General features: G+C 48.8%; 1 protein-coding gene across 25 annotated transcripts in view; it reads left to right on the plus strand.

The window, feature by feature from the left end:
* The window catches only part of RPH3A (rabphilin 3A), a 168,273-nt gene that overhangs the window by 64,165 nt on the left and 80,962 nt on the right, over positions 1-23,146 (plus strand). For 10 of the 25 annotated variants that reach the window (XM_074972881.1, XM_074972880.1, XM_074972885.1 and 7 more), the window contains one exon: positions 3,831-3,885. The exons of 13 other annotated variants lie outside the window; for them this stretch is intronic. Coding sequence is in view for 2 of the 12 variants with exons in the window: in XM_074972882.1 (XP_074828983.1) it covers positions 3,831-3,885 (55 nt within the window). In the remaining 10 variants the exon portion in view is untranslated. Of the gene's footprint in view, positions 1-178; positions 267-3,830; positions 3,886-16,486; positions 16,631-23,146 lie in introns of those variants that run through there. 2 more of the 25 variants (XM_074972883.1, XM_074972904.1) reach the window with 2 other exon arrangements.

Here is a 23,146-nt window from a genome sequence, read left to right on the forward strand (position 1 = left end):
CACGGGCTGGACGCGTTGGTTAGGAATGGAGTCTATGTGGTTGACTGGGAAAATAACTATCACTGATCTGAAGTTTCTTTTGGGGTTTAAAGGAGTGATTTGAGAGGCTGCCTTGGTCAGGGGACAGAAAATGGCATGTGACTCTTTCAACGCTTCATCATCACTTTGAATAGGATGCAAGTTGGTGGTGACTAAAAGTTACTATTTGACAACTGTTGATCCTTATGGAATGACCGGAGTGTCTTCAGTCTGTTCCTGGTACACAGGTATCTGTGATGAAAATTACCATTGTAATTGGTGCTAGTAATGAATCACTGCAAGCAGAGAGCTTCATTTTTGAGTAGGCAGGAGTCTAAGAATTGCACGTCTCTCAAAGTGGTGCTTCCCGGTCCATCTCTAGTCATTCCTTGGCTTCTCAATGAAATTGTGAACAAGGATCACCACTGGTACTAATTATGGTGTTGGGTTTGTAAGGCTGGGAAAATAACGTGTGATAGGGTGCTTGGAGGTTAGCACATCTGACCTCCGCCCTCTGTCTGTCTCTCAGGGGGCAGTAGTGGTGCCTGGTTCTGGACCCTAGGCTGGGAGCGTTTGGGCCTCCCCTGTCACATCTGGGTCTTTGCCCTTAAGTGGGGCATGGTAGAGGGACCCAGGGCCTCCCTCCCCAGGGGGCCCTGCCCAGGGCCCTGTGGGAAGTAACACTGGCAGATTCCTCTCTGGAGAAAGTCTAAGTGTGCCACCCTGGGTTACTTCCTACCTATGACCTCTCAGTCCAAAGCAGCAGCACCTGCTGGTTCTCAAAGGGGATGATGGTTGGAGAAGGCTCTGCCTAGTGGCCTAACCCACCCTGTGGTCCCCTCTCAGCTCCACCTTCTGTCTGGCTTCCTGGGGAAGAATTCTCTGGAATAGTCTGTTCACCGCCCCCTTGCCTGGCTTCTGAGCTCCTTTTAACCCACCCTTCCAGCTCGGCAGGCCTGGAGGGGTGGGTCTACCAGGGCCCTGTATTGCCTTTTAATCCCGTCAGGCCCAGTGTGGCATTTATTGACCCCATCACAACAAATGCCTTGCTATGTTAAGGAACAGCTCTTTCTCCTCCATCCTATTTCGTGAACAGGGCTTAGCATTTGGGGATTCTTGAAATGGAATCAAAATGTTTTTGTGTGGCCCCCTTTTTGCCCACGTACTGCTCTGTTTATGAATCCTGATCTGGGAAGGGCAGGGCAAAATCTGCGCGAAATTAAACATTTTTGCTTCTGTGTTTTTTGGATGTTGAAAGAGAAAATGGTGGTTCTCACCCCACCTAATCCTCTGGCACAAAACCTAAGCTTTCCTGGGAAACCAACTCCTGTGGGTGTTAGCTTGGCTGATTTATGTCCCTGACTCTGATGGACTAGTGGGGTGTCTTCTGGCTTCATTCCAGCTGCTGATCTCAGGATAACGATTCTGTTAATACTCCTAGCTGCCTGCAGAGGTGGGTAAGCTTTAAACAGATCAGTTCCTTGCTGGCCACTGGATCACCATGGGATGATCAACTGAATGTTGCCGTCTTTTGGACTTTGTCCTCCATGGACAGTCATTGCACCATCACGCTGATATTTCTAGTCTAGGCAGCAGGATTATATTTCTGAATTGTTTTAATATCTGACCCAGGCCAGCCTCTGACAAAATTGTTACTGGGCCAACAGGGAGCTGGAAACCAGAGAAGGGAAAAGTCAATTCCTGGAAGGCACTTGAGGTTTCTCTCTTCCTCCTTGTAATGTGTTCTTTTTCTGTGGTCTTGGCTCTCTCCTCATTTTCCTGGTCACTGGGGCTGAAAGGCAGCTATTGAGATACTGATGTGGCCTCTGTCACGGTAGTATCTGAGAGCGCCTTTCACTGCAGCCAGATATTGCCAAGAGATCCCTTTTCAAAAGACCCTCCAAACAGCACACACACCGGGGTACCGTGACCCCTGGTTTGCGGGTGCATTTACCCGATCTGTGTCGATGATCAGATGCACCCACAAATCCTCCACAGACAGACCTCTCCTAAGGCTCCCTTGAACATTTGTCTCCAAATCTTCTCTCCCTGTACAAATCCAGCATCAACCTGATTGTGGAGTTTTCATTTTGCTGAATGTAATTTTTTTTTTAAATAAAGCCAATTAATTTTCACAGCTCTAGGCAGGCATCAGGTGCTCTGTGAGTGATTTCCCCCTGCCCCCTCCTTTCGCCGTGGTGCCTTCGCTAACCTGCAGGAGCTGGCATCCAGCGATGCGCATTATAGCCGTGCAGTGAACTGCTCCTGAGCAGTGCTTTCGAGCCAGCTTTGATACAAGTAACTGTAATGCTGCCATCAGGTTTAATAATATGATGCAGGCTTAAATTACATCGTAATATTGTCTTGCTGGAGATCCCAAGGCCTAGCACTCACAGATCAGTCATATGAACCAAGGACTGATTTGTTTTTTCCCCCCTGCTCTTAATCAACAGGAGAACATTCACATGACAGCATTCTAATGGTGTTTGGTTTGTGAAGGAGTTACTTGAAAAATGTCACTGCACAGCTTAAATAAAATGTCCTGCTCACCACAGCTTAGCTGCCTTTGTTCTGTCCTGTCTAGAGACTGACAGGAAACTGATGGAAAAAAGACATTTTCCGCATGTCGCATGCTATGTAAATGAAGTCACATACCAACAAGAGGGCATTAGCTAAACAAAAGAGATGAGGGTATGGAAAGGGGAATTAGCTAAATCTCTCTGGACTTGATTCCAGTCTTACACCGGTGTTCCTTCATTAACTTCAGTAGAGCTGATCTGGAGTGAATAAGATTTCAGTGGCATTACTTCTGATTTACACCACCGTAAGTGAGAGCAGAATGGGGGCAGGTCTACATGTCAAACGCTGCATCGGTGCCATGTACTGATGCTGCTGTCGTGCTTAAGTGAAGATGCTCCTATGCGCCGGGAGAGAGCTCTCCTGTCGGCGTAGGTAATTCACCTCCCCTGAGAGGTGGTAACTATGGCAGCGGGAGAAGCCATCCTGCTGACAAAGCCTTGTCTACACGGGGTTAAGGTCAGTGTAACTGCGTTGCTTGGGGGATGAATTTTTCACACCCCGAGCAATGTAGTTATACTGACATACGTCTGTAGTATAGACCTGGCCTAATAGTCTCTCTTGCCTTTATATAGTCACCTACGCCCATCAGGGGGTACCCATAAAACAAAGTGTACGGGGAGGGTTTTATCCCCCCAAATCTGTTGCCGTAGAGCTGCTCATTAAATCCCTTCTGCAGAACTTGGTATGCAAAATGCAGGAAGATAAATCCTGGAGAGGTCGCAAGGAGAGGACCATATACCAGTATCCACCAAGGCTTATTTTGCAGGAGGAATACTCCTTAGCACTGTGATCCCTATTGGGTCCCTGTGGATCTGAATAGGAACAAAGAGAAAACAGGAGGGCAGAAAACAGGTGGCGAAGATCTGAGTGTGCCTGAGGGATATTTATGCAAGACAGGTTTATTTTGTTTAAAGCGATACCTTTGCACAAGTGCTTTGGGAGCCGTGTTACACCCTTGCGGTCGCACAGTTAGAGATGGGCTGGGCAGCGTTCCAGCGATTTTTCAGCAAAAGTAGCCATGAAATTAGTCCTCCTGTTGTTTAACTGAATGGCCGTCACATTTGCTGTCCTTCAAGCTCAGAGAATTGATCCAGTGGTGGCTGCATTGTAGGCTTGTAATCCTTTCGTACTCCGGGTGCTCGAGTTCAGGAGCCTGTAGAAATGGCTGGGTTTTTGTAGCCTGCAGGGGTTCTAATGCTGGTGATTACTCATGATCTTTTGCACTTCTGCAGGGCCTGTTTCCTGTGGATCACAATCAAGTGCCCGCAGCCCACCCCCACGGGATAGGTAAGTATGGTAGCGTCCCCATTTTACTGGCAAGCAAACCAGAGGCACAGAGAGCCTTTAAATCATGATTTGAGGACTTCAGTAGCTCAGACATAGGTGAGAGGTTTATTGCAGGAGTGGGTGGGTGAGATTTGGTGGCCTGCATTGTGCAGGAGGTCAGACTAGATGATCATAATGGTCCCTTCTGACCTTAATGTCTAATGAGAGATAAAGGACAAAATCTTCCGGAGTGGCCCCTGATTGAGGATCCTTTGCTTTCTGGGGGCCCATCCTGAGACACGGGAGGGTGGGGGGCAAATTTTCAGAAGTGCTGAGCACCCCCAGCTCCAGCTGAAGTCAACGGGAGCTGCTGGTGCTCAGCACCTCTGCAGATTGGGCTCCATCTGTCTCAAATTGGGCACCTGAAATCAGGGGCCACTTGGGAAAGTTTTAGCCTAAATGACTAAGGGGGAGGGGTGAGGTAATATCTTTATTGGACCAACGTCTGTTGGTGAGAGAGAGGAGCTCTCCTTCCAGTCTGGGAAGGGCGCTGAGAGTGTCACAGCTAAGTACAAGAGCAAACAGATAGTTCAGCATAAGTAGTTAACGGTACTTCTAGGGGACCATTCAAGGTGAAGTGGTCCATTAAAAACCCTTACAGCCCTAGGACAGAAAGGGGGTTAGTGGGTTACAGATTGTCGTAATAAGCCATAAATCCAGTGTCTCTGTTCAGTTCATGATTTTCAATGTCTAGCAGAGCAATGAATTTAACCTCCTAGGCTCGTCTTTAGAAAGTGGTGTTCAGGTTTCCTTTGGAGGATGAGGACTGATAAGTCAGATGTAGAATGGTCGCTTTGTGGAAAGTGTTCACGCACCAGTGATGTGGTATTCTTGTCTCTTATCATTTTCCTGGGTGAGTTCATTTGAGAGTGTGGTGATTGTCTGGTTTCACCTACCTAGTGCACTGGATGAGGGACACCACATTATGTGATAGGCACGTGTAGGACCCATGGATCTTGAAAAGTGTGTTGTGGGGGGTGTTGATCATTGGAGCATTGGAGCTATGGCTGCAGGTTTTGCATCTGTTGTTCTGGCAAGGCCTGGTGCTGCTTTGAGTTGGTGTGTCCTGGTCTGTGGGAAACTTGCTTCTGCTGATGAGCCTGGAGAGGTTGGGGGGTTGTGTGAAGGCCAGAAGTGTGTGGAGGGTCAGGCAAGATTTCTTTCTCAATGGGGTCCCCATCGAATATGGGCTGTAGTTGTTTGATGGTGCCTCATATGGGTTCCAGTGTGAGGTGGTAGGTGACAACCAAGGATGTGCGGCTCCCTGCCTGCCCTAACGCAATGCTGCTCCCACAAGTGGCCGCCATATCCGGCAGTAGCCCCTGGGGGGAGGGGGCAGGTGGCTCCACACGCTGCCCCTGTCCGCAGGCACCCCCTCCCCCCGCAGCTCCCATTGGCCAGGAATGTACAACTGCAGTGCAGGAGATCGTGTATATACCACAGGGAAACCACTTTTAACAGCCCAATTTTTGGAGGGGAGCAGTTAGGTCATTGAAATATATACAGATAAGGATAACTTGTTTTATTTACACACTTACCCCAGTCCTGGAATAGAGAAGGTCAAACAGCAGGCAGAGCAATCTCTTATTTCAGGGATCTCAGCCCAAAACAATGCCCAGTTCTCTGGGAGCAACTCTGCCTCAAGCATTGACTCTAATCAGAGGCCAAAGCAGAGAACAAACTATCTTGCTATTTGCACAGCTCTCTAACCTGATCCTCTGCATTATAATATGAAGAACACCACACCGCATATCTCCCCAAGGTGGAACATTTGCTCCAACGTGAAGAAAAAGATCTTGGAAGACTACGTGTAACAGCACCACCTGGTGACACCTGTCAGAACAATATGTTGGCCCATCTCTGAAAATCTGAGCGGGGTCAAAACCAGATTCTGTTACCTAAATACCCTCTAACTTGGGTGCTTTTAGGTAATATGGAACTTGGATCCAAATCACTTCTGGCCCTTTGTGTGCATGGATTTTTCCGTGTAATATCGCAGGGGAGGTGTGCTACGTTGCTAGCCCTGTCTGCTCAATCAGATTACCTTTGTGCTGAGCCTTTTGTACAGAGCGATCCTGCAACCCTGACTGTCTCTCGGCAGTGGATGTGGTGTCATTAGTCCCTGCGCTATGGGCTTTGGTGAGCACACTTTTAGCTGGGAAGTGCAGGCTTGATAGTGAAGTCGCGCAGTTGAATTAAAGTAGGATGCTCTGTTGGTAGGATTAAACCTGTTAAATACACTTGTAGATGGACTTGTGAGACAGTGGCATATTTCAATGCTAATGGAGACCATATCTTCAGAAATGGATTAGAAAACCCTTGGATCAGATGCCTGGTAATTGTGTGTGTGAGCATGCACCCGCTGGCTAGTGGAATGGAAGTAACTATCCCCATCACACGGCAGGATACCTGGATAGCAAAACGATGGAGAAGAATCACTTTGAGAGCTGCTTGTGCTCTTTTTTCGGGTTTCAGAGTGGTAGCCGTGTTCGTCTGTATCAGCAAAAAAAACGAGGAGTCCTTGTGGCACCTTAGAGACGAACACATTTATTTGGGCATAAGCTTTCGTGGGCTTTTCAGAGTGCTTGTAAAGGGCCTGGCAAAAAAATTAAGGGCAAAGCTGTGGGTGAGTGTGGGAGTTTTTGGAAGGAACGAGCTTCATAATAGTGTATTTGGTTGCCTGGCTGACACCCCAAAAGTGTGCAAAACTGGCAATGGGGATGAATTTGCACTATCCGCCCTGCAGAGAACTCCCCTAGAGGATCTATTGAACAATTCTGCGGAGCCTTCCTTTGCCCTCTCAAAGTCCGTTATGCTGCTGAGAGATCTAAATGAACGTGTTCTCCCAGGCTGAGAGGACCGCAAACGTGGGTTGGTTTAAAAATCATCAGCTCGATAGAGGAGGGTATTTGGATCTGTTTGAGTTTGAAAACTCTTCTTTGGGGATGACAGAAACCTTCAGCCCAGAACCCGCGTTGCAGTTCGGTTTGTTTGTTTGCCAGACAGTTATTAACACAAGAAAATCTGCTGCAGATGTGACGTTATCAGTGTGTTTTGCTGAATGCACGGGCTTTCGAGCCTGCTCTCTTTAACCAGATTAATGGCATTAGGCTTTCAATGTAAAAACTCTCTCATCGTTGGCACTGGCAGGTGGTGTAGGAGCAGCAGGCTTGTTCAATGTTTAAGAAAGCTGCATTGCAGAGCTGAGAAGCCTGGGGAGATAGGCTGCCTGGGTCAGTATCGTGGCTGTTGGATCTCTGCAGACAGCGTGAGGTGTGAAATGGAGGGCTCCCCACTCAGCGCTTGGCTGTCGAACTGATGATCTTTCAAATACTGACTCTTCTTCTTTTTTTACCACAGACACGAGAGATGTGGGACTGTTCCGTTCAGCGGCTTCTCTGTACAGGCATTGTTAAAGTGTGGGTGAGGCGATGCAGTTTGGGTTTGATGCTAAGCTTCTCGTGAACACAGTTGCTCACTCTGCAGGCTCGTTCTTCTGCATCTGTTTAGTTATTCCTACTCAGAGGGGCTGGGACTGCGTTTGTGCTGGGTTCATCCCTCCCAAATATCAGGGGCTAATTAATACAATCCCCCAACCTGTTACCTGGGAGGAAGAGACGAGGGTTGAAGAACAGGAGCTGGAGAATGACTCAGTGATTATTATTTTTCCTGGTGCTGGCATAAGTATTGTTTCAGCTGTGTTCTGGGCTCCCATCCTGCATAGACTGAGCAGAAATTGAGTTTATTATTTATGTATTACTGTTCTTATTAAGTGCTGACAGGAACTGTGTTGGACCCCACACAACCCTACCCAATCTGAAGAACTGACAGTGTAAAAGTCACACCCAGCGAACTGGGAACCCCCCAGAAGAGCGGGCCTTTTTCTTTGTTGTAATGAATAAACCAAGGGTTAGATCCTCAGCTGGTGTAAATGGGCCTCGCTCCACTGATTTGCCCCGGCTGGAGATCTGGTGCTGAGTCCCTCGGTGAGGCTGAATGAACAAAAAGGGAAAAGCTGTTTAACATTTATCTGTGGCCTTTCTCCCCATCCCCTTTGAATTCTCTTCCTAGCCACCTGCTGTCAAGGTGCTGGAGTGTGGCGGGGCATGCAGCGTCGCACCCGTCGCTGTGCTGTGCACCGGTGACCGGCAGATGCAGGTGTTCCAGCATGTAGTTGCTAGCAGCCAGCCCTCTGTGTCTGGGAGGGATCAGTGCGGGGGTTATCACGACAGTTTGAACCCGAGTAGACGCCTCGCTATGGATCAGCGCCGTCCCCCTCGCTGCCTCCCTAGTTAGCTGTATCCTCAGGGATATACATTAGAGGAGCAGGTGTGGAGTCTGGGAAGTTTTCCAGATGATCACTGGGTGGGTGGGGTGGGGGGTGCACTGAGCTGAAGTCTCCTGTCTGGAACGCTGTTGCTAGCAGCACGGAAGCTGCGCTGGGCACGGGTGCGGTTGGGACGGGGCTGGTGCTTTTTTGCCCTGCTTGACTTCCCGGCACAATACAACCTAATTCTGCAGCGGGGCATAGCCCCAGGGGGCTGGTCACGGAGAGGAGCCGCTGGCTGATGGCAAGACTGGAGTATGGAAAATGTGCAGGGTCTCCTCAGCTCCTCAGGGCACTCCCTGAGCTGCAGGGACTTCTCCCACAGAATGGAAGGCAGGGCCTTGGTGGCCAAGTAGCTGGGAGTAGTCAGGGAGAAGCTGGTAACTAGTACCCAGGCTAGTACCAGGGAGTTGACATCCCCAGGTTGCCACCCAGCGGCAGCTGTAACCAGCTTACGCTCCACTTCCCATGACCTGCTGTGAACAAAGACCATGGGAAGTTCCGCCTCATGGGTTTGACAGACAGCAGCCCCCTGGCTCATGACTGGATTCCTGCCCTATATAAACCCAAGGGACGTTGCAGGAAGCATCTAGGCAACATTGTGGATCTTCTGTAGCTGCCATGACTGCTCCTTGCCGTGGAATTCCTGTCTTCACTTTGGCTTGATTTGGACTTCGCCTCCCGACTCGGATTCTGATCCTTGGTATCGACCCTGGCCTGGGCCTGACTATGAACTCCTTGGCTACTCCTAGCCTCGGATTTGCTCTGCCTTGGCCCTGACTGCCCTTGCTGGGGTCCTGATGGTAGCAAACACTCCCCTCTTGACCCTGTGCGTATTCATGCAGGAGTTAATGCTGCTGGGCTCCCATGTTGATCCCCTTTTGTGGCTTGTACCACAGCAGAGCTTCTGAGGGTGCCATGCTGCCAGGGACAAGCGGGGGGCTCCAGTCATTGTGGAACGATGTGTAGCGAGAGGTTCTGGGAACCCACCAAATTGGGGAGCGGAGATTCCTGAGGCTTCCCAGTGTTAGAGGCTTAGGTTGCAAAGCACGGCTGCAATCCCTCTTCATTCCTCCCCGTGCCATCCTGCCCCCAAAACCTCTTCCTAAGGAGGGAAAGATTAGGAGGAATCTCTGTTTCCCAGGTCCTATGCGGCTGCCCCAGCTCCCTTTTCTAGTCATTCTGTGTCCAGTGGTAATTAGTAGACCATCAAAAGGTGGAACATGCAGTCATATGGCCAGTAATCAGGGGAATAAATCTGAAGAGCCCTAGAGATGGGAGAGAGGATATGTTTGCAGGCGAGATTGGGGAAGAACTGTAGGATCGGTGAGGATGAATGATGCAGAGGAAAAGACTCTTGTACAAAGAGAGGCATGAGATGTGGCAGGTGGCACCAGCAGACAGGAGATGGCCGTGGGAAAGGGAAGTCGGGGGAGCGGCCGGAGAGAGTCCAGTGCACTAAGAGATTTTTCTTGTGAATTTTCAAGCCTGGGAATCTCTCTATCTTTCATGTAGAAACCCTTCAGGGCTATTTTCAGTAGCCCGGACCCCCTCTGGATTGAAGAGAAAAGGCAAAACCAATCACCATGCCTTCTGAGGTGATGAGGGTTCGCAGCTCCTCAGGGTATAATTATGGCTGACGGTTGCTGTCGCTAGTGCCCCGTCTCGCTCTCCACTGGTGTAAAGTGGTGAGTCTCCATTGCCCCGCTTTCTGGAGCGGTATCTGGTCTGGACACAACAACCTTCTGGTGCTCTGGAGTGGAATTCTGCTTTGTTGTTCTGGTGGAATGCCAGAAGTCAATGAGGACACGAGTCCATGGGGTTGCACTGGTATCATGGAAGGCAGAATTTGAGTATGTTATGGAAGTCCAGTGCTGCTTCTGGCTTTGAAATCAGGGCCTCCTACCGCACTGCATTGCCAATACACATCTTCCCTTTGAGCCACACCAAGGGAGTGCAAGACTCTCCTCTTGCATTCGGAAGGCATTGACCGGTCACAACTCTCAGCAGGAAACATCCAAACAGTGGTGAGATTCCCCCCTCTCCCTCCTTTGACCGTAAACGTTTCTTGGTCCGAGCTACCAGACTGGAATGTGACAGAACTACAATCTCTCGTCTGACCCAGGGGTCTGCTTGGTAGTGGGGATGTGAATGTTGGACCCCCTCAAATTCAGACCACCTCTTTCTTCTGCCCGTGACTTTATATGGCTTTGATACAGGTGAGTTTGGGGCTAGAATTCAGGGCAGTTGCTGACCCCTGTTGCCTTGATGATGTGATCTCTGGATAGGAAAGATGCCAGTTAAGTCAGGGATCTCTTGAGAGGGACTGTATAGAAATGTAAGTTTTGTATCCTGTCTGCTGGGAGTGAGTAACAAACTTTGTACTTGGACATGTGCTGCAGAAAACCAGGGCCAGTTGGCAGAGTCTCCCCATGCTAGATGACCCACTTTTGACTGCACATGGTTTGCGTGTTTGTTCTACTGGTGAAGAGACAAATATGCTTGTGCAGGGGAGCATCTGTGCTTCCTGAATTGATTTTGCCCAGTTTTAAATATGAGGCCAAAAAAAAAAAGAAGCTCTGATTATCTTCAGACTGAGACTCTGAAGCAGTTGGCTCATCATATGGAGTCAGCAAAACATTTAGAAAAGTCCCAAATACAGAGATAAGCAGCTAATGTGTTTGTGTGAATTTTCCTTTATGCACTCAAGTTGTAATCCTACTGTAGTTTTTGTGTGTATAGTATTAGTTCCTGCTAATGGATCCCACTGTATTTAACATTAAGAGCTTAGCAGCAGCATTATAAACATCTAGGATTTCAGGCTAGAGAACAGGTATTATACTATGCTGGGGTAAAGTTGGAGCAATTCATAGAGGACTTTCTTTTAATTCATGCATTAGCAGATTCGTGGGCTCCATCATACAGAATGGATTTGATCTTGCGGCTATCCCACAAGGCCAGGAGTGAAGACCTCAACTCTATTTCCAGCTCTTCCCTGAACTTACCGTGTGACTTTGGGCAAGCCACGTCTGTCTCAGATTGCCCACCTGTAAAATGGCTGCAATACTATTTAGGGTAGTCACCGTGAGAAAGTCATCGCTTGCCAAGTAATCATGTGGCTGTGTCTCGTTATTTCCTATTCTTAGTACAGGACAAATGTGTGAGATCTCAAATACCACTGTGTGGGTGACGAGCTCTTTTGAATGGTGACCATTGTGCCAGTGTCACAGGGCTGATATCGGACTACATGCATTAAGGTTTGCAAAGTGCTTTGAGATCCTTCAGCTAAGTAGGGCTGTATTTGCACAAAGTGTGATGCTGAAAGAATATGTAATAAAGTAGCAAGCGCCAGCAAAAATTGCTAGAATGAGACAGTTATTGAAATTGGCTCCCTACTGCAGAAACTTAAACTTGAGTAATTAAGCAGCTTTGACTGGGCAACTCTCTTCCAACAACCGAACATCAATCCCCAGCCTCTGTTTCCGAGGGCAGAACTAAAGGCTTTCTTATGGGTGGACAGAGGAGAATTTGAAGTCAGTTCTTGTCCAGCTCTGATTTATTATCTGATCTGACTCCAGATAGTCTGGGCTTGGTTATTCCAGCGAATTTTGTCACCTCTTAGGATCCCAAAGCAAATACATTTTCTCTTTTATGCAGGTTAGCCATGAATTGGATTGAATCTTGCAAGTAAAAAGAAATAGTTGAAAAGCTTGTTTCAATGAGATCAAAATTCCTCTTTTTGCTTGAGCTGGAAGATCCAAGAGCAGAAATCTAGGCTGGGCAGTGTGGTCTAGTAGTTAGAGCACTGGACAGGGACTCCGGAGATTTGGGTTCTTCTGTTCCTAGCTTTGCCACTGGTCTGCTGGGTGACCATGGGCAAGTCATGTTCCTGGTCTTTGCCTCTGTTTCCCCATCTCTAAAATCAAAGATTATCTGTTATTTACATATGGTAACCAGGATCCAGCTATGTAATTTGTATAAGTAAAATGACATTAGCTGCCACAAATGTAATCTTAATGCTGTAGGACCTGGTTCATTTAAAGTCTTTGCTGCCATGCTGTGCAAAGCCCTGGCAGCCCTTAATGGGGTTGATCTCAAAGCTACACGAACACTTCAAATTTCCAGTCAGAAAGGTTAAAGTTCAGTCAAACTCCATTTTCCCCATTGTCGAACCTTGCTGTGGAGGGTTGGATGGAACTAGTTTACGAAGGCTCGCTGGGACTGGGACGAGTGGCCATGTTGTAAACTATCATGTGACTTGTCCCATATGATATTTTCAAGGTAAGCCAGATTGATTTGAGGTGAGAGTCATCCTTGGGGGTGTGGCTCAAATTGGGTGAGACGTTCACTGAGCATAGTACAGAGATGAGTGTCTGAGACTTTTTTTTTTTTTTTTTTTCATACCTCTTTGCATTTCTCCACGGTCTCACCCAAGGATCTCAGAACACATTACAAACGCTAATGAACTAAGCCTCACAATTCCCTATGAACTTGGCAAGTGTTATTCCCACATCACTGGTCTTGAAAGAGGGACAGAGAAGCCAAAGCAACTGGGTCAAGATATTACTGGCACAGCAGCTGGGAATGAAAAGCGGGACTCCTGACGACCGGACTTTTGTGCCTGAGCCGGAAGCCCATCCTTCCTCACAAATACGTTAGGTGCTGTGCTGACGTAATGCAATGGCAACGCAGTAGCCATTTTTAAATGATACAGGAGTTGGCAGCATCCTTTTAGCAAAGTCTTGGAAAAAATATTTCAATTTTTTAACTTAAATATTTCATACACCCCACGGATCGAGACCTGCAGTCTGCTCTGCCAGGTATTATTGCTCAAGTGTAAAGGGTTGGACAAATCCAGCGGTGAGCTGTTGTTTCTCCTCTTTATCTTGTGCTAAAAATGCACCAGCAGGCATTAGAATGAGCAAGAGTGGATGCTGGAAGTAATGCAATTTAGGTTTTCAGAATCTGTTATTTATAGGCACAGAGAAAGGCTTGTGTATTTCACCAGGGATGGTCTCTGGGTTTTTTTGGTACCTGTAGGAAATGCCGTTGGCTTAACCATTATGAGCAGAAAGTTCTAGTTCAAGAAGCGAATTTTGCTTATTCCTGGCTGAAAGGTCAGTTGGTTTCTTTGATTGCTTAGGCAGACAGACAACGTGAGAAAATGGTCCCTTTTTTAGATTTCATTTTGCTGCTGCATGAGGCACAAGGGAAACCAGCTATCAAGTGCAAAGCGGTGGGGGGAAGAGGGCAGATGCTCCACGGTGCTGATCTGTGACATGGGAGACCCGGCTTCAGTTCCCTGCTGCACTACAGGTTATCGGTGTGATGATGGGCAAGTCACTTAAAGTCTCTGTGCCTGCCGCCCATCTACAAGTGGGGGATAATCTATCGCTGCCCTAAGTCACAGGTAAGTAATGAGGACAAATGCATTAGAAGTTTGTGGGGTGCTCAGATAATGGGGGATTGCATAAATACATTACTCTAGATGAAGATAACATGTTAAAAACACTGCATGTTTGCCATAGGTTTTAATTGACTTAGATAGTAAACTCTCTCTGTGTATGCAGCACCTAGCACAATACGGCCCTGATGGTAGATTAGGGCCCGAAGGGCCTACTACAGTACAACGCCTTATAACTGGGCGGAGTATGTCACTGTAGCGCAGATTCCAATAGCCGCTAACGTGCTCTACATTAAACGAGTCATTTAATTTAAACTGACCGCCCTCAACTTCTCTTTGCCAAACCGGAATGTGCACTGTAGGAAAATGGGGGAACGTTATTTATCCAGATCAGAGCTGCTTGCACTGAAGATTTTTTGTTTTCTTTACAAGTTGGTGTCTGTAGAGAGGGTCCCTAGTTATTGAAGAAAACCCTTTGCAATACTTGAGAATAAATAAAATGTTGCCGGGTTGGGGATTTTATTGCCCTGCCTCAGTCTGGGAAAGTTGCAGTTTCTCTCCTGGCTCAGACTCCGCCCTTTCAGAGGGTGAGTTTGAATGGACTGCCTTTTAGTTTTGCCAATAACTTTTCTTTCTTAAAAGAAGAAAAAGTGGCTCAATGACGCCATCTTGTTCCATTCCTCATCCTGAGTGGGAGGGAAGCACAATCATTCTCCCCATTTTACAGAAGGTGAATTAAGGCACACAGAATCATGTTAAACTGTGGCAGAGCTGGGCATTGACCTGCAATATCCTTGAAAGACCTTATTGTGTTAACGTTGTGTATTATTGTTGACTGGGATTATACGTAACCTCTCTAGGGGGAAGATGGGACCGATGTAGGAACTGGGAGTTCAAAAGGCTACACTGAGAATATGCCAGACAAGTGTGGACTTTTGGGACAATAAGTGTTAAGTGGATTTCCTGGGGAATTCCTAGGGAGTGGTTAATGCAAGTTCCCCAACTCTGATTATGCAAAAAGCCAGCCTTTTGACGCCACACCCTGAGGAGAGGGTCACTGTTGAGTCTCTATTACAGAAGGCCAGGCTCATGGGCCTGAGCTGTATAAAGAAGCCACTGGTCTGGCCCGTTTTTGGTCTGGTTCTGGATTGAAGATTGGTATGAACTTGTAACCACAGGGAAAAGCCAGTTGTGGGTTTTGACGGACTAAAACTACCAGAGCCCTAGGCTGGAACTGGGGTGACCCTGTGGTGAGCTTTGTAGTAGGTGTGTAGGAACTTCTATCGTTTTAATCTGTTTTCTGCGTAACCTTAAGAAAAAAAGGGCTTGCTTAGAAGGGGCTGTGTGGTAACTTTTATAAATGCAGGCAATCCCCACTGGTCACAGCCTTCAGAGAGAGAGAGAAAAACACACAGGCAATGGCCTTTTGGGCAATCTGGCTTGCTGGGGCTATCACAGTGTAAGGCAGGGAACTGTGCAGCCTGAGGGTTGGTCAGGAGGAAGTGAGACGTGGGTTTCCACCCAGGAGAGGTGGTGGCTGGGCACCAGGAACCTTTAAGTGGGTGCCCTTAAGAGACCATGCAGAGTGGAGGATGGGGAGAGTGAAATGCAGCTCCCCTGGAATCCCAGCCCAGTGCCTTAACCACAAGACCACTGGCAACTGTCTTTTGTTGCCAATTGAGCATATTTCTAGGGCGAGCTTGTAGGGTGAGAGTAAAAGCACATGGTGCACTGGCTCCAGCACCACGCTGCGTTGCCATGCTGGAGACTTTGGTTAGATTTCGTCTCCTCCTCTCCTGCAGCTGAGTCTGCTTCAGAGCTGTAGCATTCAGCCGTTGGGGGGCTAGCGGGCTTGAGCCAACAGCCCAGGCAGTCCCAGCGGGTCTCTTTCCATTCACTTCACTGGGCTTGGGATCAGGACCAGAGAGGACATCTTGGATAGCTCCAGTGTGACCTCCTTGGCTGACATAGGAGCAATGGAGAATGGCCCTGGCTTGATGTGGGGCCTTGTAGCCCTGGAGGAGTTGAAGCCCCTCTGGGAGATTTGCATTCTACACAACCTGAACATGAGAACGTGCCTCTTTTGGTGCAGGGGGCTGAGAGAGCCTGTCCCCCTGGCTTGCTAGGCATGCTGAGGCTTCAAGCTCTGCCTGTGTTCCCCTGGGACAACATGAGCACCCGTAGCCGAGCAGGGAGCAGCAGCTCTGCTGCCCGACCTGGAAGATCACTGGTGCCTGACTCAGAAATGACCCATGTGCAATGACACTTATTTGGATTGGGCACCTACGGCTCTCTTTAGTCCTGCTCCAGCATTCGAATCTGCTAACGTGGATCCCTGCCCGCTGGGGGACCACGTGCAGACTGAGGGGCCTGTGCTAGCAGACCTGATCACAGGATCAGGGCCTTGCAGCACAGTGGGAGCTGTGCATGCTCAGCACCTCTCTGGATCAGGCTGCCTGTCCACCCATCCCTAAATATCTGCACAAGAGTTTGTTTGCACCATGGTAAAAGCTCTGCACTCCCCTTAAGGGTACACCAGGGTCATGCTAGATGAGGTGCATGTTTGTTTCTTAGGGGACATCGGTTTGCAGTGCACACACTGCACGTCGGCCAGCATCAGTTTCCCAGGAGTTAGTTTTCAGTCACCGGCTTCATTCCTTCAGTCAGGTGCTGGTGGCATCCGTCAGAGCGATCGCTGTCGCCCACAACAACGCCTGAGCTTGACTCACTTGTGTTTGCTTGACTCTACCATGCCCTTTGACAGGTTTCCATCACGTGAAGCGCAGCCTTGCGCCTGCCTGAATGGAAGAAACCACGGATGAATAGCAGAATTGCTTTTTGCCTTGGAATTTGGGGCCTTCCCCGTCAAGCGGGCAGTCTGTAGCCATTCATGCTGTCGTCATCCAGGCTGAGCGGCAAAGAGGAACTAGTCAAACCAACTGGCCCTGCCCGCAAGCTGTCTCGCTTTTGCTGAAGTGAGTTGTCTCTATTGCACCAGCAAAAAATGAAAAACAACCCAAAAAACGATAACTGCAGCTTCAGGATTGAAATATCTGCATTTTAAAAGCCAGGATGAGCAGGGGACACACGTTGATTTGATTTTTCCTAGCTGGGAAGCATAAATATACACTGTACAGATGGCACATTTTCCTCTCTTAAAAACATGATGAATCTGAGAAGCCAGGGTTTATAGCAGTAGCACTGCAGGGGTTAGGCAGAAATCCAGTAGAGAATCTCATCGATAATCAGTGGTACAGCGGCTCAGAGAAGAAGCCCATTTCCAGCTAACTTCTGCAAGCCCAATACAAGTCACTTCGGCTTGAATGTGCAGATCATTCTCATTGCTTGCATACATAACTTTGCCATTAACGGCCCCGGTCTCATTTCTTTCTTTCTTTTTTGCCAGCAGAGTGTGGATTAGGAGGTGTGGGCGGGGGAAGATAATGTGTTAACCAGCTGTAAAACAGACTTTTAAAATTCTTTGTTTTGGGGACGGCTTTGTTTCATCGTCAGATCTGGTGGGTGCCTGAGTGAAATGTTCTTTGTTTGGGAGGGACGGGACAGCGCCATAGATTAGATGGCTGCTGCTTTGCCAGCCAAAAGCAATTCGTCTGGAATCCAATACAACTGACCCATCACAAAGCAAAGTCCTTTGGCTTGGAGGCACTGGAGCTGGTGCAAGGAGGGGCAAACTACCCATCAGCCTGGCTCACTGTACCCCCGTGTGGCATGGGAGGCTTAAGAGGGCGTGTGGTGGCTGTTGAACCTCAGCTACCCCCAGGTGTTGTAAGTTTGAAACCCACTGTGGTGCTCAGATACTACGGCGAGGAACACGGTATGAGAACCTGCGTAGACTAGAGCACAGGGTAAGCGCTGGTCCCCCAGCCTTTCCTAAGAGGGGTTTGGCTTAGGGCAAGTCTTAAATGCTACTCAGGGGATGCGCTGAAACCACACAGCTCCATTCTGGCCATGCTCTGTTTCTAGCCAACGTTGGCCTCCATTTCAGTGCCATTGACCCCTATGCTACCAGTCGAGGGGAGAAGATGATGATTTTCTGCCATTGCAACCTCCCATCCTGGGCTGGCACCAGCAGCAGCTGGGATGTGGTCAGCCCCCGGCTCTCACTCCTCTCCAGCGCTGCATCGTGTGGAGCAGGTGTGAACACGAGGCGCTAAATGTTGTCTTATTTAAGGGTCTGGCTCACACACCATTCATCCTAAATAAAATGAACAAGCTAGCCTAGAAGGGACCTGAGCAGCTATGAATCCTCACTCCCATTAATTTTAATTATTTTCTTTTCATCTGCAGTCAGTAGCAAATTAACTTGTTTGATTTACAGTGAAGTGCGAATACATCAGTCATACGTTTCATTGTGGCTCAAACCAGCCTGTGGGGAGCCAAGCCCCTGTATTTCATAAGTCTGGTCTGCACCTAAAGATTAGATCAACCTAGCGGTGTCGTGCAGGGCTGTGAAAAATATCGTGCCCTTAGCACCGTAGTTGGACCTAACCCCCAGTGTAGACGCGACTAGGTTGACAATAATTCTTCCATCAACCTAGCTACCGTCTCTCAGAGATGGATGAACTACAGTGATGGAAAGCCCCCTTCCGTTTACCTGAAGTGGCTGTGCTGTAGACATGCCCATAGATGCAAAATGACTGAGCAAGTTTCCCATGAGCCTTGGCACATCCGAGTAAGGGGAGGCACATGGGGACTTAGCAAAATATCCAACAGAGTGACTTACTCGTACTCAGTGTTAGCAGGGACATGCAGAAGCCCTTTCCCAGCTAAATTCTACAATTCCCTGTGAGAACCTAGCAGGTCACCCTCTAATTCCCAGGATGAGACTTCACTGAGAGCTGGGCTTTAAGTCAGCCGAGACCGGGACAGCTCCAGGTCTGTGCAGAGTCAATACAGCTGCTCCTGTGGCCACTAACCAGTCGCCCACTGTGAGCAGCAGCACCCAGGGAATTGGACTAGTTCTCGGTATTATGAAGGAGGCCTTGGGAAACAGCAGCTGCTTGACTGCTGTGGAATCCTGCTGTGCGGACTGCAAAACAGGTTAGCTGCGCCCTCCAGCTGGGATGAGCTACACATGGCTCCTACCAGCTTGGCTGGGGAAGGCTCTCCCAGGGCTGGCTCATGCCTCCGGTGAGGTAACCTGCAGGATGCAGGCACGCGAGGCCAGAATCCTCCTGTTCCGTTCCCCACTGGGTTCACAGAATGAACCTGAGTGTTGCATTAGCTCTGCTCTTGCGTCTGGCAGGCCACAGGGGCATCTGTTGAACCACGTAAGAGTCACCATCAATTTCTCTTCCAGACGAAGTGTGTTTATGGAAGGGGGTGGGGGAAGCAGGCAAAGCAGCCTGAAGGTTCGTTAAATGGTATTCTTTTCTGGGTTAAAACACTACAGGCTGTAGGAGCAAATGGGGACATTTCCGGGGAAATCCTGGCCCCAGTGAAATCAGTGGGAGCTTTGCCACTGACTTCAGTGGGGCCAGGACTTCACTCCTAATCTCTGGAGGTAATGCCTCCGTCTTCTTCCTACTGTGCTAAAGCTGTTAAGACTCTTGTAAATAGCAGGGGCTGTTAGAAGCCTCCTTTTCATGGTTACATTTTAACTTTTGCGGGGGGTTGTTCTGATCACTTTAGTTTTGCCAAGTCTTGGGTTGTTTAGTGTGAGTCTTGGGATATTTGGTGCCTTTCTGAAAGGCGCAGCTCCTGGAGTCCTGGGATGAGGCAGGAATCTCTGTTTTCATTTCAGTAACAAAGTAAGGGTCTAGCCCATGTGGCTGCAGAGAAGAGCTTGAAAGAGCTATGATTCTATGAAAGTGTGCCTCTTAAAGGCTCAAAAGCCAAAGGCAAATGCAGCCTCCCAGTGTATTATTTTAAAAGGATAGATCTCTTAATTTTTAAGCTAATTGTGTGATTTTTGGGGTTTGTGAGTGTATGTGTGAGGGAGCCTGTTTCATGAGTTGTGAAGTCTTGGGTTGGTGACTGTATATTGATGGCTCCTTGAGCCCAGAGTTTGTTCTCTGGCCTCCTGGGGTGGTGTAGCTACGTCTTAGGGTCCGATGGGTGGGCATGAGATGTGAAGGAAAACCCATGGTCTGAATGGATCTTCAAGAAGGAGTCAGCCTTACAGAACACTAAGTGCAGGTGGCGTGACCAGACGTCACGATATGCAATTATTACACCCCTCCGCCCCAGCCCTGAAAAAAAGTGTCGTGATTTTTCACACTTGCTATCTGGTCACCTTCAGTGCAGGTTTCACTCAGCACTGGCATAGATTTGGGATGAACTCAGTGGCTTTTGCCCAGGTCTGTGCCAGGGCAGAATTGTTATGTAGCTGTTGTTTTTACAGTACCCAAAAGCGTGCTACACGCTTCTTAGCAGAACTGGAACAGCACCGGCCCTGCTTCAGCTGCTTGCCATCTAATTTTAGGGGATGGAGGAAGGTGCAGGGCTGGGGCAGTAATAGGGCTTTTGCTTAGTCACAAGAACTTTTAATAACGATTGTTATTGACTCGCTTCTTCTGAGCGTCCTGGGATAAGCACTTCTTAAGGAGGGATTTGGACAAAGGGAAGGTAGCAGCTTGGCTGGGCAGAAGCCCGGGTGTCTCTCTGAAGGAGACGCTGTAGCTCACACAGAAGCTATGGTTTGGATGCAGAAATAACCGAGTGGAGTTCTCTGGGCTGCGTTATCCAGGAGGTCAGACAAGATGATCATAATGGTCTCCACTGGCCTTGGAATCTATGACCTGGGGACTTGAGTCCAAGTGGATTTGATCTGATTTGTTAATGTTGTTGTAGGAAAATCCTTCATATTCCGAAAAGACTCGGGTGTGTTGGGGATCGTGAATGACTCTGCTCTGGTTGCAGTCTAGAAATAAATCACAGAAACTTGAACTGGAAACCTTTGCTCTGAGCCCTGGCCTGTGAAACCCACTGCGGTAATGCTGCTTCGCTTTCCTGCCGCCTTCCTTCTGAAATCTGCACCATGAATGTTAACAAGATTCCATGCACAGCATTGTGCTTGGATACAAACTAAAAAATTTCCTTTCAAATCGATTTGTTTATCTGTATATCTTTGGCCGGCATTGACTGTAATCCGTTCTCCATGCAGGTTTCAACGGAGGGAGCTTTTGGAATGAGGTTGCTTTTTATTAAATGTAATGGTTCTCACCCTTTCAATTGCCCTATGAAGGCTAACATGGCTGCTGTACAAAGGTTGGTACTCATTTGAGGTGGGCTTTTAAATATGCTTTGCTCTACATCCTGCCCAAAACTGTTGCTCTTTGTTGGTAAGCAGCTGCTGTGCTGCACCCCAGAGATAGTTGCAGTTCGTGGTGGATGGGATGAACAATCCAGGTGTATAGCTTACATCAGATCCTTTTTTTTTTTTTTTTTTTTTTCTGGAAAGTGCCCCTTTGAGTTAGACTGCGCTATTTAACGATCGTGGTTATGAAATATGCTAGGTACTATTCCTATATACTCCTGCTATCTCTTTCATGGGCCCTACTTGAGCCCCAAATCAAAGTAAACCAAAGTTCAGCCTTGGCTTTCCAACCCCCAAATGAGGTTTGGTTGGATCTGAGATTTGGGTTCTGCACATCATAAAAGTGCAGCGTTTGGAACCTGGGTTTCAGCTCAGACCCGGGTCTACCTTCTGCTCTGCCTGTCTGGCGTATCCATTCCTCCTGCAGCTATGGCGTGGTGGCAGTTCAGGCCTGGGGCTTGCTGTGCCTGCAGGGTGGGGATGTGGTGGGGATGGCACTCACAAGCTTATGGCACTCGGGAGACGGATGAGGAGACGAGAACGGATTGATTAATGGGCTGAGAATTGTAGTTAAATTAAGGATATGGGCTTCATGGACCATTGTTCTTCCTGGCTTTACAAAGTTAGAGGGCAATCTGTGTGTTTGGGGGCATAGAGGAGTCAGGGCTGCCCGGCATGATGCTAGCTAAAGGAGGCCAAAAGGCAGTTGATGCAGCTGGGGCTTGCTGAGCATGCACATGGTGATGCTGTGAGCACAAAGGCATTGAGCACAAAGACGGGAGGGGAGGGATAGCTCAGTGGTTTGAGTATTGGCCTGCTAAACCCAGGGCTGTGAGTTCAATCCTTGAGTGGGGCATATAGGGATCTGGGGCAAAAATTTGGGGATTGGTCCTGCTTTGAGCAGGGGGTTGGACTAGATGACCTCCTGAGGTCCCTTCCAACCCTGATATTCTATGATATTCTATTCTATGAGGTGCTGGGAGCAGATGTAGAAAAGTAGACAGCTGCCAAGTGACACCCGCCGCTGTATTCCTCCTCCGCACACAGTACTCTTGATTTGCTTCCCACCATGAGACTCCAAGGCAATGTTTTGCTCTTGGAAAGGATCATTTGTGGTGGTGGTGAGCATTGTGTTGTTTGTACTGCAGTAGAGAGGCCCCGGTGGAGACCGGGGGCCCTGTTGTGTTAGGGGTTGCATAGACACGAGGCAAGAGAGTGTCTCTGCCGGAAGAACTTACAATCTAGATGGACAAAAGGTGGGCGGGGAAACTGAGCCGCAGAGAGGTGAAGTGACTTGCCTGACGACTTCTGGCGGAGCTGGGAATAGAACCCAGGTGGCCTGACTTTCCTAGCCAGTGCCATACCTGCTAGGCTACACTACCTCACTGCTGTATCGTGTCTAGTTTAGTTGGTAAACGAGTTGGGTGCTGGTAAAGCACTGCGCGCAAGTGATGCTAGATAAATAACCAAGAACTGTAGTGGCCACTTACTTGGTACAGACAGAGGTAACTTGGAGAGAGATGCAGGACGTTTGTTCTAGCAGCTCATTGCATGACTTACTGTTACGTGAATTTTCACCGGGCCATGATAAATACCTGTAGCCTGCTAGCTGAGGACTGCACCCCAACCCTCTGCCCCAGCCCTGAGCCCCCTCCAGCACCCCAAACTCCTCATCCCTGCGCCCATCCCAGAGCCCGAACCTCTGCGCACCCTAACCCTCTGCCCCAGCCCTGAGCCCCACACTCTGAACCCCTCATCCCTCCCCGAGCCCTCACCTCCCCCCCCCCCGCACCTCAACACTGTCCCAGCCCTGAGCCCCCTCCAGCACTCCAAACCCCTCATCCCTGGCCCCACCCCAGAGCCCGAACCCCCCGCACACCCCAGCCCTGAGCCCCCTCCCACACTCTGAACCCCCTGGCCCCATCCACCACGCATCACCTCCGTTTTGGTGCACATAGCAAAATTCATCCCGCCCGTGGATGTAAAAAATGAGAGGGAATGTTGGTCCTCGGTGCTCGTTCTCCTTGTAAGGCTAGATGCGGAGATGCTGTTGCGTGGGCATCAGGCTGGCTATAGCATGTACAATCCCTGCTGAGCAGCAGCTTTGCAGTGGCTTCCTGCTGTTCCTTTAAATGCTTGTCTAAGACCTCTGGTACGGCAACCTGGGCGAATTTATATGGCGATGCCCAGTTTGTTTAGAAGGTTAAATGGT

The sequence above is a fragment of the Natator depressus genome, chromosome 15, assembly GCF_965152275.1.
Source record: "Natator depressus isolate rNatDep1 chromosome 15, rNatDep2.hap1, whole genome shotgun sequence".
NCBI lineage: Eukaryota > Metazoa > Chordata > Testudines > Cheloniidae > Natator > Natator depressus.